Source organism: Pieris napi, chromosome 11 (genome assembly GCF_905475465.1).
Source record: "Pieris napi chromosome 11, ilPieNapi1.2, whole genome shotgun sequence".
Classification (NCBI taxonomy): Eukaryota; Metazoa; Arthropoda; class Insecta; order Lepidoptera; family Pieridae; genus Pieris; species Pieris napi.
The window spans coordinates 2,874,682-2,889,900 of NC_062244.1; the positions used below are offsets into that span (position 1 = coordinate 2,874,682).

The 15,219-nt window shown below is 30.1% G+C and overlaps 3 protein-coding genes across 8 annotated transcripts; 1 reads left to right on the top strand and 2 right to left on the bottom strand.

Moving 5' to 3' along the window:
- Positions 1-224: 224 nt before the first annotated feature.
- Positions 225-3,623, bottom strand: LOC125053570 (cell cycle checkpoint protein RAD1). Of its 2 annotated transcripts, none has more exons than XM_047654968.1 (6): positions 3,393-3,623; positions 3,189-3,326; positions 2,688-2,791; positions 1,930-2,161; positions 1,000-1,131; positions 225-346 (listed from the first exon to the last, which is right to left on the bottom strand). In XM_047654968.1, the coding sequence occupies exons 1-6, from the start codon at positions 3,483-3,485 to the stop codon at positions 305-307; spliced, it is 741 nt and encodes a 246-aa protein (XP_047510924.1). In that variant the 5' UTR covers positions 3,486-3,623; the 3' UTR covers positions 225-304. The 2 variants fall into 2 exon arrangements, with proteins under 2 accessions (XP_047510924.1, XP_047510923.1); XM_047654967.1 differs by having other exon boundaries at positions 225-350.
- Positions 3,624-4,262: 639 nt separating this feature from the next.
- LOC125053571 (Golgi SNAP receptor complex member 1) lies at positions 4,263-6,785 on the top strand. Of its 2 annotated transcripts, XM_047654971.1 has the most exons (7): positions 4,263-4,453; positions 4,556-4,731; positions 4,913-5,002; positions 5,280-5,431; positions 5,780-5,896; positions 6,115-6,274; positions 6,309-6,785. In XM_047654971.1, exons 1-6 carry the CDS (start codon positions 4,423-4,425, stop codon positions 6,233-6,235), a joined length of 687 nt encoding a protein of 228 aa, XP_047510927.1. In that variant the 5' UTR covers positions 4,263-4,422; the 3' UTR covers positions 6,236-6,274; positions 6,309-6,785. The 2 variants fall into 2 exon arrangements, with proteins under 2 accessions (XP_047510927.1, XP_047510926.1); XM_047654970.1 differs by having other exon boundaries at positions 6,115-6,785.
- Positions 6,786-6,856: 71 nt separating this feature from the next.
- On the bottom strand, positions 6,857-15,183 carry LOC125053573 (zinc finger imprinted 3-like). 4 transcript variants are annotated; one of them, XM_047654978.1, is made up of 11 exons: positions 14,909-15,182; positions 14,523-14,666; positions 14,142-14,279; positions 13,612-13,709; positions 12,976-13,104; positions 12,388-12,486; positions 11,764-11,877; positions 10,222-10,332; positions 9,201-9,317; positions 8,713-8,790; positions 6,857-7,879 (listed from the first exon to the last, which is right to left on the bottom strand). In XM_047654978.1, exons 4-11 carry the CDS (start codon positions 13,684-13,686, stop codon positions 7,607-7,609), a joined length of 996 nt encoding a protein of 331 aa, XP_047510934.1. In that variant the 5' UTR covers positions 13,687-13,709; positions 14,142-14,279; positions 14,523-14,666; positions 14,909-15,182; the 3' UTR covers positions 6,857-7,606. The 4 variants fall into 4 exon arrangements, with proteins under 4 accessions (XP_047510934.1, XP_047510933.1, XP_047510932.1 ...); XM_047654977.1 differs by having other exon boundaries at positions 6,858-7,879; positions 13,612-13,713; positions 14,917-15,181; XM_047654975.1 differs by having other exon boundaries at positions 6,861-7,879; positions 13,612-13,713; positions 14,909-15,181.
- Positions 15,184-15,219: the final 36 nt, after the last annotated feature.

Consider the following 15,219-nt stretch of genomic DNA (forward strand, 5'->3'; position numbering starts at 1 on the left):
GAGCTAATGTCGAAAATTAATCCGTGTCAAAAGCCCTTGATAAATTTATATTTTCCAAAATAAGTATGTGTGTGTAGGTACTCTATGACACATTAAAATTTTGGCGGTATACGTACGTACGATATCTACACACTTATACAAAATATCTAATATTTCGATTATAAATTTGATGGGTGTGTTAAAATAAGTTTTGCAGTTTACGAGTAAATAAAAGAGATATATATATAACAATTAATTTAATCATCCAGTAAGGGAACTATATAAAACTCAGAAAACATCTGTCTTTGATCTTCTTTTTCCAGCTTCAACTGCAAAAGAAGGAGGCCGTTGGAACTGCATCGCAGAACTACCTTCAAAATAATTTAAAACGGTTACAATTAATTAGAAATACATACAATTTCTAAAAATGATTTATATAAATTTTTATAATATTTAATTTGATTAATTATTTTTTTTATAATAGCGAGATAAGAGGGTACTATAATTTATTGCGTTTAAATTTATAGCGCGTAATGACACATTTCTGGTTCTGTTTAATTTTTTTATTTTAATATAATAGGGGTGCAAACGAGCTTGCGGGACGACCAAAAAGGGCAGTCTTCGCAGCCATTTTTTTGGGTGCGTTGCCGGCCTTTGATGGAGGAGTACGCTCGATTTTTAGCATTCGACCTAAACAGTAATTGAATCCAGAAAACTTTATCCAATAAGCCAAAGCAACATTTTAAATTAGTTACTCCAAAGATGATGATATTCTTATTTTTATATTTAACTAGTGGACCCCACAGACGCTGTCCTGCATGATATTTCAAGCTATTAGGATATTAAAGTATGAAAGTACCGACTGCAGCGCCACCTGCCGGGCTGATTTGTGAATCTAAACCATTCCCAGATCCCCTTGAACACACACAAAAAATTTCATCAAAATCGGTCCAGTCGTTTGAGAGAAGTTCAGTGACATACACACTCACAGAAGAATTATATATATAAAGATGACCCAACCTTTGAGGAAACAGCAAGTGCCTTCATAATAAGTCTTATATGTTGGAGCTGATACTTAAGCGTGACTGCCTTTTCACAGTTAAAGCTTTGGACCATGTCTGAAGACTTTGGCATGTCTATACATGATCTATCCTGTAAAGAAAACAATAATCTATAGTTCCTCAAAACAAATCTTAAGCAGAGGTATTTATTGCATATTTGTAAAATTAATTAATATTGATACTATATGATTGAAGTAACAAAAAATATAAAATCAGGAAAACCCTTTTCTTGTTATATTGAGTAGTGAGTTAAGTATGTTTGGAATTCAGGAATTCCTTGATGAAAAAAAAGGGTGCGTGTACTTATGTACGCGCGTAAGAAGTTATACTTCTTTGGCATTATTAAAAATAGTTTTTGATTGCATGCAAATAATCAATTACAATTAAATAATCAAAGACTGGAAAAGGAGTCATTATAGTCAATAAAGTTAAGTTAACATTTGAAAAATTAAATAAATAAATATTTATTATTATTTTTTAATATTAATTAGTATTGATTTAAATATTCAATTTAAATCACTTCTGATTATAATTCAGACGCACATATAAAATTCGCACTTGTATAATGAAAACACGTGTTTTAAATGTAGAAACTCAAAGCATGTGGATAAATATTATAGATATAAATACACAGTGAACAGAGGCGGTGTGCGTGCCATGCGCCACTTACTTCATTCTGTTAATTTTGTGTCACGTAAAATTTTACTCTCATCAATTTTTCATAAAATGTTTGTTAAGAGGCAAAATAATTTATGCAACTGATTTAGTGAAAGTTTATACAACTTTCACTGTGGTGGTTACACAAAATAATCATTATTTTATGGGGTATAGGTTAATAGGTTGCACTTAGGAATGTTTTATTGGAACCCTTGACTACTCTCCTTCTCACCTGCATTCCATATGTAACAATACTGACGTTAGGATGTTCAGGTGAGAGATTAATCTCAATGATATCACAAGTCTTTTCCAGATCCGCTAAAAGACTGAGAAAGGCTGGCGCTTTCAAAACCAGTTTGGCCACTTCCTCTGCATCTTCGTCTTTAAGTTCCAGAACTGAATCTGCTGTTTGTGTCGATATTTCGCAGTCTGTCATTACATTGCTGAATGATTGGGGTTGAAGTCTGGAAATTATAAACAATATATAGCTCTTCATTCTGTGACAAAATATTCTGTAGCACTATTTCCCGGCCTTTAAATAATAGCTGTAATTTTTTTTAAGTTGAACATAATGAATATAGCCCATGTTTAACTCAATAATCATTATAATGCTGAAATCATTTTTGAAATTGCTCCAGTAGCTTTGAGCTTATTTCTTACAAACACCAAAAAACTTTATTTCCCCAGTAGATGTTATTTCCCTTTTAGTTCTTACATAATTTTTTAACTATATTTATTCTATAAGGCTGTTATTGATGTCAGAGATGACTTTGGAGGAACTCTGACATAACAGTCTCAAAAAAAATCTTTTTTTGAGACTTTTATGTCAGTAAAAAAGGATTTTTTTTTCAAACTCAAATTTTATTCTTTTAGATTCTACTTTTAACAATGATAAGAGAGAGATAGCATAGTACTGAATGTATAAGTTGGCCCTATAGTACTTAGAAATGTTGTGATTGCTTTTTTTTTGTTTGTCTTTTGACTACTCACACTAAAAGTAAGGGGGAACCTTCACATCTATAATACATTTTCAAACTTGACTCTTCTCCTGAGCCAAATATGTTAAGGCATTCTGTCAAGACTGCTATACTTATCTGAAAATATAGTTAATTAAATGTAACTCTGATGTAAGGGATGCAAGCAGAAATTATTAAAAACAAAATATAGGAAAATCAATGGAACATTTTCATGAAAATTCTAGACATTGTTTTCCAAGACTTTGTTAAGAAGATTTCTATGAGTTTAATTTTGTAGAAAAGCTCTGAATAATATATAATAATAGAAATGTTATTTAAATATCAGATCGTAAATAAATTGTGATTAGTTTGGGTATCAGATTCAGACATAGCATATGTATGTATGACAAAAACATATGGTACTCTTACTTACAGCCATAATAGGTCTTGCTTGGTCTCAACTTGAAATCTTACCCTCAATCCTTTATAATAGTTGAACATTTAATAAGGTTAGGTCATAAAACAGGAATATCACCTTAAACATAACATCAACATCATCTCGAACATGGTACTCATTAAAGTTATCAGCAGGAATATAAGCTGATGCCTGAACACATTTTCCTTCTTCCACTGTCAGCTTTAAACCCTCTTGCATTGCACAAAATACAGCAGACTGTAAAGAAATCAAGATTACATATGTTATATTTTTTATAATCATTTAATAATTCTATAGACATACTTCTTGAAACTGTATAGCTTTTATCAAGCTGCACAGTGTTTTTCCTGAATCCATTGAAGCTGTGAAATAATATTGAGAAGTACCATCATCCATTTTGCTCTTCAAACATAGATCTTAACAACATCAAGTACTGATCCTGGGTAACTTTGTGATCTACTATTCGATCTAAAATCATAGCAATTCGAGCTGCTAAAACATGTTTACATGTCAACTGTGATTTTTTCTCTATCACTTGGTGCTTAAAGGCAAGACACGGACACAAATTAATTCTTGGGAATACTCTGTAGCATCGGTCGTTTTCTCCCTTGATTTCAACAAGAACTCTTCCGTTATTACAATTTGAATAAGTTTCCAAAGTAGAGTATTTTTCAAGAATTTCAAATGCTCGTTGAAGTGTTGCCCCAAAAGCAGAGTGCAGAGTTAATATTTCTTCATCTGTAACTAATTAGGATCATTGTAAACATTAACTAATATATATGTAATATTACGTTTTTAGATTGCAATATGGATGTTTACAAATTTTCTTACATTGTTTAGATCCGTTTGAATTTAATCGTTCTTCTATACGACAGAATATACTTTCCACAACAATTGATATTTTAGACGATTTGGGCATTTGAGAGCAATTAATATTGGAGTTGGGTAAATATTAAACGTATAAAATTATTACAAAATATGAACTTTCGTACGACCCCGCGCTTTCGGCACAATTTATTATTTTGACACTCCCTAGTCCCTAGGGTAGACACTAGACAAATACATCAAAATGAATATATGACACCAGCTGTCGTCTATAATCAATCTCAATGACATACTCTAAGTCATACTTGACATATTAAGATTATAATGGACGAATGATGTTTGATCATTGATGACGAATTGATTATTGACGATTTGTTTTTGTGAATCCCAATTGATAAATTTTTATTTTATTATTAATAATTATTTTCGCATTTTAACTAGTCTGATTGCAGTTTACAACTTATATTTGCTCATCGAATTGAGGAACTTTTGAAACAGTTGCTTCAAGATGTCCAATATAGGAAGTTCTTCCTGGGAAGGTTTGTATTCCCTTTCACTCATTATCTACGGCCGGTGTTCTCCTGAACTCTACGTTTTAGTTTTTATGTTGCCAAGAATATTGTTTCTTTCTTGCTTTTCAGAACTAAGAAAACAGGCACGACAACTTGAAAACGATATTGATGTGAAACTAGTAGCATTTAGCAAATTAGGAGTGAGCTCAACATCATCTCGACTTGGTTCAGAAAGTGTTCCATTGATCAACAGCGATGACATGTTCGACACCATATCGATGGAGCTGCAACAAATGCTTACTAAGGTAAATAGTTAACTGTTGATTAAGTGTTGAGTATTTAATATGTCTATATTTTTAATACCAACAATAAGTTTAAAAAATTACTTTGATTTGAGCTTTCTCTGGACTTTATTGAAACATGAAGTTGTTAAAGCTTACATTACAAAGTAAAATTTCTACTATAATTAATACTTTCTTCTTACAGCTATCTGCAATTAATGATAAAATGGCAGATATAGCTCCAGGAGGGGCAGCCACAATGCATACATTGAAGAGACACAGAGAAATCCTTATGGTACAGAAGGGTTTTATTAATTCAATTTTCGGAGATTAAATTTTTTTATATTTGTAATTTATCAAAGTATATTTTTCTGATCTCTAATAAAGTAGGTTGGAATCTATTTTTTTTTACATTTCAGTGTTATAAAAATTTGCTGACTCACAAGAAACTATATTAATTAATAATTATAATTGTGTTATAAAAAAATAAGTTGAGTTGAGTTTTTATGAGCTTTAAATATTTATATATATTTATTATATTAAGTAATAAATGAACTGTATTAAATATTCAGGACTATCAGCAAGAGTTTTCCAAGACTTCTGCTCGCGTAAATGCGAGAAGAGAACGTGAGGAATTATTACGGGGCGGCAGTCCAACTCCCAGTACGTCAGTAGGACTAAGTAGGCGAGATCAGTATGCCAAAGAAGCTAATCATTTGCATAGGTGCCTACTAATCCTTTATAATTTGTGCCTACAGATTCTGCTATCTATATAGTCCTTAGATATTAAATGATAAATTAATTTTCCTTTATGGGGGTTTAAATTTTTATGTCTTATGATATACTTACAAGTGTTGTGAAGGAAAACACAACTTCTCACAAAATTTTCCTTTACTTAATGCAAGGTTGATTAACACAAATCCTCAGTGTTTAAAATTGTATCCATGATCCTAGTTTTGTCTGTTATTTGTTTTCTAGGGTGTGTCAAAATTTTACTGTTTTGATACCTGTATTAACTTGATAATAATTTTTATATGCTTAAAATAATATCAAAGATTCAATTATTTTCCAGTTCACACATCCTGGTTGATGAACAGTTAAACATAGCAATGGAAGCTCGGGAGCACCTCACTTCACAAAGACAAGTCTTCAAACAGATGCAGACTAGATTCAATGATATAACAAACAGGTATTTTCAGAATTTAGATTATTTATAAAATATTACAATACAATATGCATAAAATACTATCATCAATAAAAGTCTAAAAAGAATTCCTGAAGTTGAAATCCCATATAAAACAATATAAATAATATTGCACAGGTATAACTAGGCAGATTAAAGAAATAACCTGTTTGTATTAAATACAAATGATTTTATTATTTTTAAACTACCTTATTTTTTTTTAGGTTTCCGATGTTGAACAGCCTAATATTCAGGATAAATGCTAAAAAACGAAGAGATTCTCTTATCATTGGCGGAGTTGTGGGCATGTGTACATTCCTTCTTCTTTTATATGCATTCCATTAAAAAAAATATGGAGTCCTTAAGGAGCTGATAAACAAATGCGGATTCAACATGGAGACTGGATTTGATTCCCAGTGAAACAATAATTAATCTAATCAAGTAAAACAATATAATATTTTTGTCCATTCTTGTAATCCTTAGGAATTAAAGTATTTGGGTCTTAATATTCATGGGATTTAATTTTTGTAGTATTTGAATCCTAGGTTAACAATTAACCAAGATGCATATAGATCCACCAAAATATTAGAGTTATTATGTTTACTTTTAAATGTATTTTTTTTGTTACTCAACATAGATTATAATAGTTTTTAAATTGATAAATAGTCCTGTTTGTCAGCTTCTTAATAATATCATGTATGTTGTGATTAGGAAATTGTGTCAAATTTGGCACTTGTAACTACTTTTTAAATTTGTATAAGTTTATCAACTATATTTATATATTGTAAAGAGCAATAAGTTTAACATCGATGTGAAATCCTTATTATGTAGACGTAGATAAATATTTTATTAATCTTTGTGATATATGTTTAGGATAATAAATAATAAGAATAAAGTTGTTTATTTTCTCTTTACTGTACTTTTAAAAATAATGCAATATTCAGATGAATTTTTCCTTTCTGCTGCAGAATTAATTCAGACGTTTTGTAACTTATAGTATGAGAAAAGCATATTATTGCCTGAATGTGTCAAATGTCAATGTCTGAAAAACTGACATTTTTAATGGAATAATGAATGTTCCTAATTTAAATAATTTATTAATGAACTTGCCTTGTTTCACTGAGCTCTAAAATAGACTATATGATAATATATATTCAATACTATAGACTATTTACAACCAAAAATGATAACTTCATTTTATTTGTATTTTTTTATTATAACAGGAGGGCGAGGAAAATGGGGTCTCCTATACACGACGGCTGCATATTAGTATTAATCACTTAATAAATCGGTGCTACATTCGTGAGGCTAGTATGGTAGGGTATGGACGGCAGTTTTCACTTTAAAGTCTAATGAAATTCATCCTTTATAAGGCGCAACAAGAAAGAACAGGTACTGTCAAATTAGTAACCTAAAACATGTTTTTTATTAACGACTACTCAAAATTTACATAAGGGTTAAAACTTAAATATTAAATTACGGTAAACAATATCTACATTATTCATATTAATTTCAGTAAAAAAAAGATCAAGTAATTTTTTGATAATATCAAACAAACCAAAGTACCACGTACTAGATAAAACGAACAATTATTTAAAATACATTCAGCCTTAAGAGTTTCTTCTTAAATTACGTGTGGTTCCGTCGACCGTCACTTCTTTGTGATTCTCAACACATTTAAAACATATCCGTTATTCCCAGCACAACTCCTATTCATCAAATTTTATGAGCAATTTCTTCGTCGGTCTTTATTTTAATACCATGAATTGAGCCTTTATGATATCTCAATAATATTTTCTGTCTGAATTTCTTTTCACATATATCACATTCGTACGGTCTCTCGCCAGTGTGAGTGCGTGTATGTTTTTGAAGATCTCCTTTCGTTGCGAAGGTTTTTTTACAACCTGCTATTAAGCATTCATACTTTTTATTATGAACCCTCTTATGGCAGTACAGTTTTTTCTTCGACATAAAAAATTTTGAACACTGCTGCAAATGTTAAGTTAGGTTAGTATTTAATATAAACTTTTTGGAGCGTATTATAAAACGTTGTTACCGTGGTTACGATTTATTTTACAGTATCTCTAGTCCACGTTTTAAAAGGTCGAACAAAACCAGTCCTATACATTTAATTTCTATGCAATAACTAATTTCATCGTAAATTATTCTAAATCTAATCGTATATATCACAAACGGTAGATATGCACAAGCAAAGATGACATTTTATGTTTTTAAAAAGGTTTACTAAACCTGGAATTAGAAGACAGTGATACCAGCTAAAGAATAAAATAAAGTAATTAAAATTAATTTGATATATTGTTCGTGATATTGAAATATTTGTTATTTTTGTATTTGGTCATACGAGTAAATAAATATTTAGATTTACCTTTATGGTAAGGTAAAACATAAAAAATAGGTAGCATTTTTAATTTTTATTGCCATCAAATAGGTCAAATTTGTCCCTTTTTCGGTGGAGAACTTATTTAGTAGCAACACTCATGAAATGTCAGAATTCTACGGAATGAAAAATCAGAGTTTACAAAACAAATAAAGAATACCTATTATTTAGTGAATCGACAGACTAGACATTTAGAACACGTTTTGTCAATCGTTTTCAGCGAGAGAAATAACGCCAACTAGGTATTGCCGAAATATTATATTAATTGAATATTTAAAAATTTAGTGATAGCGCTATGATTGGTGCATGGACATTTAGACACGTTTTAATGACATTTTAATTAATTTATTTTTAGTAGTAAAATAGGATACTGACTTAATTAATTAGTAATTGCATAAAGTGTTACAAGTTTAAAAAAACTTACGTCACAATTATATTCAAAACCGTCCTCAAATTTTATCCTCTTTGAAGACTTTATATCCTCCTGGTCTATGGCAATTTCCTAAAAAAACATTTCTTTAGTATATATTAAATATTCTAGCGGCCTCTCCCTAGTTACAATTACAAAATATTTAATTCAGAGATAGTCTAACGCACTGCTGGGGATTTTTTTTTTGTAAATCGGTCACATTGTTTTTAACTTTTGTTACAAAAATATATATTGTAATTAAATTAAAGTGTATTTATTCATTATAAAAAATGCTTTATAATGTGTAGGATTTGGGAACCTTCTGCTATGGTTACCTTTATACAAACCACAGCGGTTTTCTAATGTAACATATTGTGATTATATTATTTTTTTGAAAAAAAAAGTAAAAAAATACCTTTGCCAGGTTTATGGAATAAGATTTTTTTTAAATTAGCTATTCCTGTTCTTAGTAGTGAAACTGTTTTAGTTATTTGAATACATACCTTTTTAATTTCTACATTATGTCTGGATGGTGACTTTTTATGCTTATTAGATTTTTTAATACAATCATAATTTTTGGATGTATTTGACGTATTTTCGATATCCTCTGCAAGAGATTCCTGAAAACGAAGATCTTTTAGACAAATAATTTGCAATAAAATCACGTGACCATTTCTAAACGAACGCAAAATAGTTGTTTTTTTAATTTGCATGTAAAGAAAGATAAAAAGAAAGCATCTCTCGTTTTGTAAATATTTAGTGAATTTGTCTCTTGTTATATATATTATTCGAGTTTTGCTCACAGCTTTGACTTGAAATTTAGCAAGATTTTTTTTATAAATAATAACCACTATTCTTCCACTAGGGAATTATTTATCTTCCCATATTTCTGGTGGGCGTCCTGTCCCTTTCTGCCAACTGTGCACATTCCAAGTAAGGAGCGTTCAAGTATTACGTAAAGAATTGTGGGGGTGTCCTTTTATAAAACGTTACGATGCGGGGCGCGGATTAAATTACGCGTTATTGTTAATATTATTTTCGACTTTCCAGTACTTTACACCACATAATGGTAACTTTTAAGTATAAAGAGTCACTAGGTGGTTAAGAAACGTTTTACTATACTTGGGTACAGAAAAACGTTACGGCGCGTTACATGAGGGGGGATCAATAATCTCCAAAAATTGCGTGACGTAATACTTGAACGCTCCCTAAGAAGCTTTTTGACGGATTTGAAGAATTTGGTGCGGGCCTTCCTTTGGATAAACTTAATGTAACTAAAGATAGGCTGATAAAGGATATTTTTAAAATTATTTAAAAATCTCTTTATCATCAAATGTCATAAAATCATAATTAATTATTGGTGAAACCCGTACATAAATCTATTTAATAGTTTTTGAGTAGTAGCGTTCATACAATTTGACCGGGGCAGGAAAGTTTTATTAAAATAATACTCATATTAATAGGTCTCTTATATTATTATAAGCATATTATGAGAGAAATTATTTTAACTCATTGCATACTTACATATGTAATAATTACTTCCCAATTATCATCATTTGAAAAGTTTCGAATTTGTCCATTTTTATTTAAATCTTGTATTAGTTTCGGGTCATTTTCAATATTTGCACGAGAATCCTGAAATTTCTTATTGTTATAGATATTTCGTATTCGTTTTATAGTGAATCTTTATATCTCTATAAAGAAGAATTCTTTAGCTTGTTTTTTCTAATGAATTTCTTTGTTTGTTTTTGTTTTGGTTAAATTCTTGTTAGGGTCACCTGTTAGGACAGGATTGTGTTTATTGTAAATAAATAAATAATACTAATGGTTTTCTGTTATCCTAAAGCGGTTGATAATCGAACTCGTGCGATTAAGCCAACGGCTAATCCAGGAAGGTTTGGACTTTTCAGAAAATTTATATGATAATAATAAACTGGATTATAAACCAAAAAAAAGGGTGCGTGTACTTATGTACGCGCGTAAGAAGTTATACTTCTTTGGCATTATTAAAAATAGTTTTTGATTGCATGCAAATAATTAATTACACTAAAATAATCAAAGACTGGAAAAGGAGTCATTATAGTCAATAAAGTTCAGTTTGATAAATAAATAAATATTTATTATTATTCTCTTACATTAAGTGTAACTTAAATTCTATTATTATTCGAATGTTATTTTTAAATTATGTCCAATGCAGTAGCATCTTCCGTGGGCAACTTAATGCTGTTAATTTTGTGTCACGGTGCGCGCGCGTCGTAAAATTTCACTCTCATCAATTTTTCATAACGCGCCTAAAGAAGTATAACTTCAAAAGGTTGTGACAAAATTGTTCTGACGCCAGTCCCCAAACTAGGAAGCTCCAGTGTTTTGGGTGACTTGACTACAGCGCTTCGGCATTATATATTTGAAGCAAAATACACATAGTCTAGATATCATCTTATTGTTAAAACCTTAAATTTTTGACTGTGACCCCGTGACGCGAACGCCAGATCCACCCTTGGCTTGACTCCAGCCTTGCCAGCATGTAAGTCACTTTTCGAACTCGCACAGCGGCGGTCATAAGGAGGGAGCTTGTAGTTTATTGTTTATCAGAATGCCAAATCGTAAAATGACTGCTTCACGACTGATTTGAGCAGGACTGCCGCTGTGGAAACCGCTGTGCGAGCTCAAAAAGTGAGTTACAGAATCGCAAGGCTGCACCAAGATATTGTTATCTTTTGCATAACATTTGCACGTCAAAGGAAAGCATAATTCTCGATTGATTTGCACCGTTTAGATATTCAATTTTTTTTATCGTGGGTAAATGCAACATCCCACGACGCGACTGGTGCCCTCGCACCCACGTTTATGTGGGACTAGCTATTGCGCTACCAAAACCCCACCGAGCCTTATGTAGCTTTGTCCCATTACGAATTATCATCAATGTCATTACCTTTTTATTTATAAGGAAGCACTATCGAACAAATATTTCAATTTTTTATGAATAAATAATTGTCTAGTAGTTTTTATGTTGATTCGTAACCGACAAACAAATATATCAATTCCTCCTCGTAACATAACACTTACATCTATACACAAATCATTTCCAACTCTTTCCATCGGTAGAACTTGGCAGACATTTCTTTGTTGGGGTGAATCGTCATTCTCTAATATAATTGTATCAACTGATTCCATTGAAATCTACAAATATTAAGCAAATCTTTATAATCTCCTAAAACAAAGGATTCTTGTTTTCAATTTTATTTTATTAAGCGTAGATTTCTATTAAATGCATCTATGTTTAACATCGTGGTTCTAAATATTTGAGACAATTTTTTACGCTTTTAAAAATAACCCGTTATATATATATATATATATATACATTATAGGATAGTGTTCACTCTTTATAACATCATTCGTTATACCGAAAAACACTATAACGTTTCAGTAAATTTATTTGGTTTAACCCAATAACCATACATTAATTTTTCTCCCTCTCTATAACGAATAAATTATAAAGTTTCGTTCGTTATAAAGAGTTTACACTGTATATAATATATATGTATACCAGAGGATGGTAATTAAAGTTTTCCTGCATAAAATCCACAGGAAATGGTTTTAAATAATTTGTAGTTATATTTTAAAATTAAAGTGAAACGCGACAAACTACAACAACGTAATAAGCATAATATATAAAAATTATGAACTTACTCTAGAAGTGCCATCCGTTTGAAGAGCTGAATTCATTGCTAATGTATCATTTTCTCTTAGTTCTCTTTCACTCTCATTCACAGTGTCTTGATCACATAACTGAAAGGAATAGTTATATATAATTGTTGGGGAATCTCAAGACAACTCGACTAAAAAAGTCAATGAGAATACAGCATTAGCACTTTTATTAAATTTGTTCTTGAGTAATTCATTATTATCAAAATATGATATTAATCCTCATTAATAACACAATCTTTGGAGATATAGTTTTAAAATAGCACCACAACAAAATAATGGTCAAGAAACACATAATATAACCTGTGGAGAAAGGAAGGCGCTGCTCTTCCTCCAAATTAAAGTGAGGATCCTCGAATAGTTTAACCATTGAGTAAGAGTAAGTGAATAAATGATTTTTTTTTTGAATTGACTGACCTGAAGGCCAGTGGCTAAGGTAAACAAGTTTTATATAATTATCCTTAGGGCGGAATAACTTTGGTAATGCATATCAGTTGTATTTAAATGTGTAGTTAAACTATTGTAAACCAAAGATAATATTTTGTATGTCTGTTTTTGGTTAAAGATACTTACATTTGCTGTTTCATCGATATACAATTTATTTGTTATTCCGTCTATATCTGAACTATCACTGCTTTGTTCAACTACATCCTCATCGTCTATTATGATTGTCTCCATTGGTGCTGATATTGATTCATTTGTCTACAAATATCAAACATTTATAAAACTAATTATATTTTTATTTAGATAAACCACAAGACTGTTAATGAAATTCAGGTTAAAAGGTTTTATTAATGATACCTGTTATTATATATTCCTTTATTTAATACACTGATATAGTCAGTTCTTTAAATTGCTTAAAATTAAGGTGACTTTTTTGGTAGTCTTAAAAACCTATCAACATTTACATTTGGCCTTTTAAGATTTGGTTCTCTCTTTACTTGAAGAACCCGAAATCAAATAGTTTCGGAATATTTCAATGGTCAGCTGATTCTATATAGTATAGGTAAAAAGTACCGTAAAAAAGCTTACTTGTGGAAACAATAATGCTTAATCTTGCCCATTTAAGTAACATCCAAGATACTTTTACCAGAAACTTTTAAAGAAAAAAAAAACAATTTACTTTCCCAATTAATCCAAAACACTTTGTTTCTGTCACACAGCACACACACAAACTGAAAATTTTGTTGAATACACACAAATACTTACATTTAAGGGATCACAGTTTTGACGTTCTGGAGGTAATTGTTCCTTTTGTTTTTCTAAAGAACTTAAATCACCCATGCCATTAGTTGTTTGACGAGAATCTGTCTAAAAAACGACACAATTAAAAAGATATATAATTTTTGTGAATCAGTTACTTATAACAATATTCATTTTATTTGGTGCCAATCTATGTTAAATGCTTTTGTTATGTTCAGATGGCATGGCAAGATCAAATAGTCTCTCAAGAGACTTATACAATAAAGCAGATAAAAAACAGAAAGTCTACTAAAATCTGCAATAACAAGTAACTTTTGTACATAAAAAACAATTTAACATTGTTAACCTATACAATTCTTTAAACTTTTGAAGATAATCTTTCTCCTATTATTATTGTTATTTTATTAATTTAGGTATATTTAAAACGACATCTAAGATATAATATTCTGATTACTAAGTTTCTGCTGTTCTACATTTCTATACATAACACATACTAAATAATATTACTATATAAAAATCTGTTAAGAAACACTTACATTGATTACTTTATTTGAAAACAAATCATTTCTAACTCTAATTATTGATTGAACATGGCTTTCTTGGAGCTGTGTATTGCAAATCGCAGGTTCTGTGGCTCTTGTCTCTTGTGGTACAGCTTCATTAGAGGAAGGCAACTATAATAATAAAAATAATAATACTTAACAAAATTATTGAATACTTAATTGTGAAACATGTATCAATTTATCCCATATAATTTGTAACAAATATAATGTTAATAACAAAGAATATCTACACATAATGTGTTACAAGTAATTAACTTTACTGTACCTTCATATTTACATTATTTTCCGCAGTGTGGTAATATGACAAAAAAAATAGATCTGAAACCATTTCAAACACACAAGACTTCAACTTACAATTTCCGAAGAGAAATAAAGTTTAGCAAAATCCTGCAGCTGTTTGTCATTAATAATAACTGACTCCCGAAATTCGCTTGTTAATTGAATTATTCCATAACAATTATCACAAAGCTTTTTTGGAAATGGAGTTAAAGTATCAACCTGTAATCAGAAGAATCAGAATTAGTTATCCAATTACAATTATAATCAGTCTGAACCAAATTATTGTGGTTGCAGTTTCAGATAACAAGAATAAATAGAGCTATATTCAGAAAGACAGGAGTAATATTAGTAAAAAAAGTACCTAATATTAGTAGGAAAGGAGTGAGGAAGGAAAAAATTTGGCTTTCGCTAGGACAATAATTGCATGATACAGAAGAATTTATCTATGATGTAGGACTTACTTTTATACCTGTTATAGCAGAAATCTTGTCTGGTAAAGTACAATCCTGAAAAATATCGGTTGTCCCAGTTTGATCGAGACATAGTCTACATAAAGTACTTAGAGTATTATTTCTATGATGATACAATATTAATTCGTCCATGATTTATTTAGTTTTTATATAACATTCATAATATGTAATTGAAAACATGAACCGTTATTTATAATTTACGTATTTAACTGTCAACAGAACCTTAAGCTAAATTAAGGTTATGTTTTTGTAAAGTAATTTGTAAATAAGTTTGTATATCTGTCACAGACTAGAAAAATGAC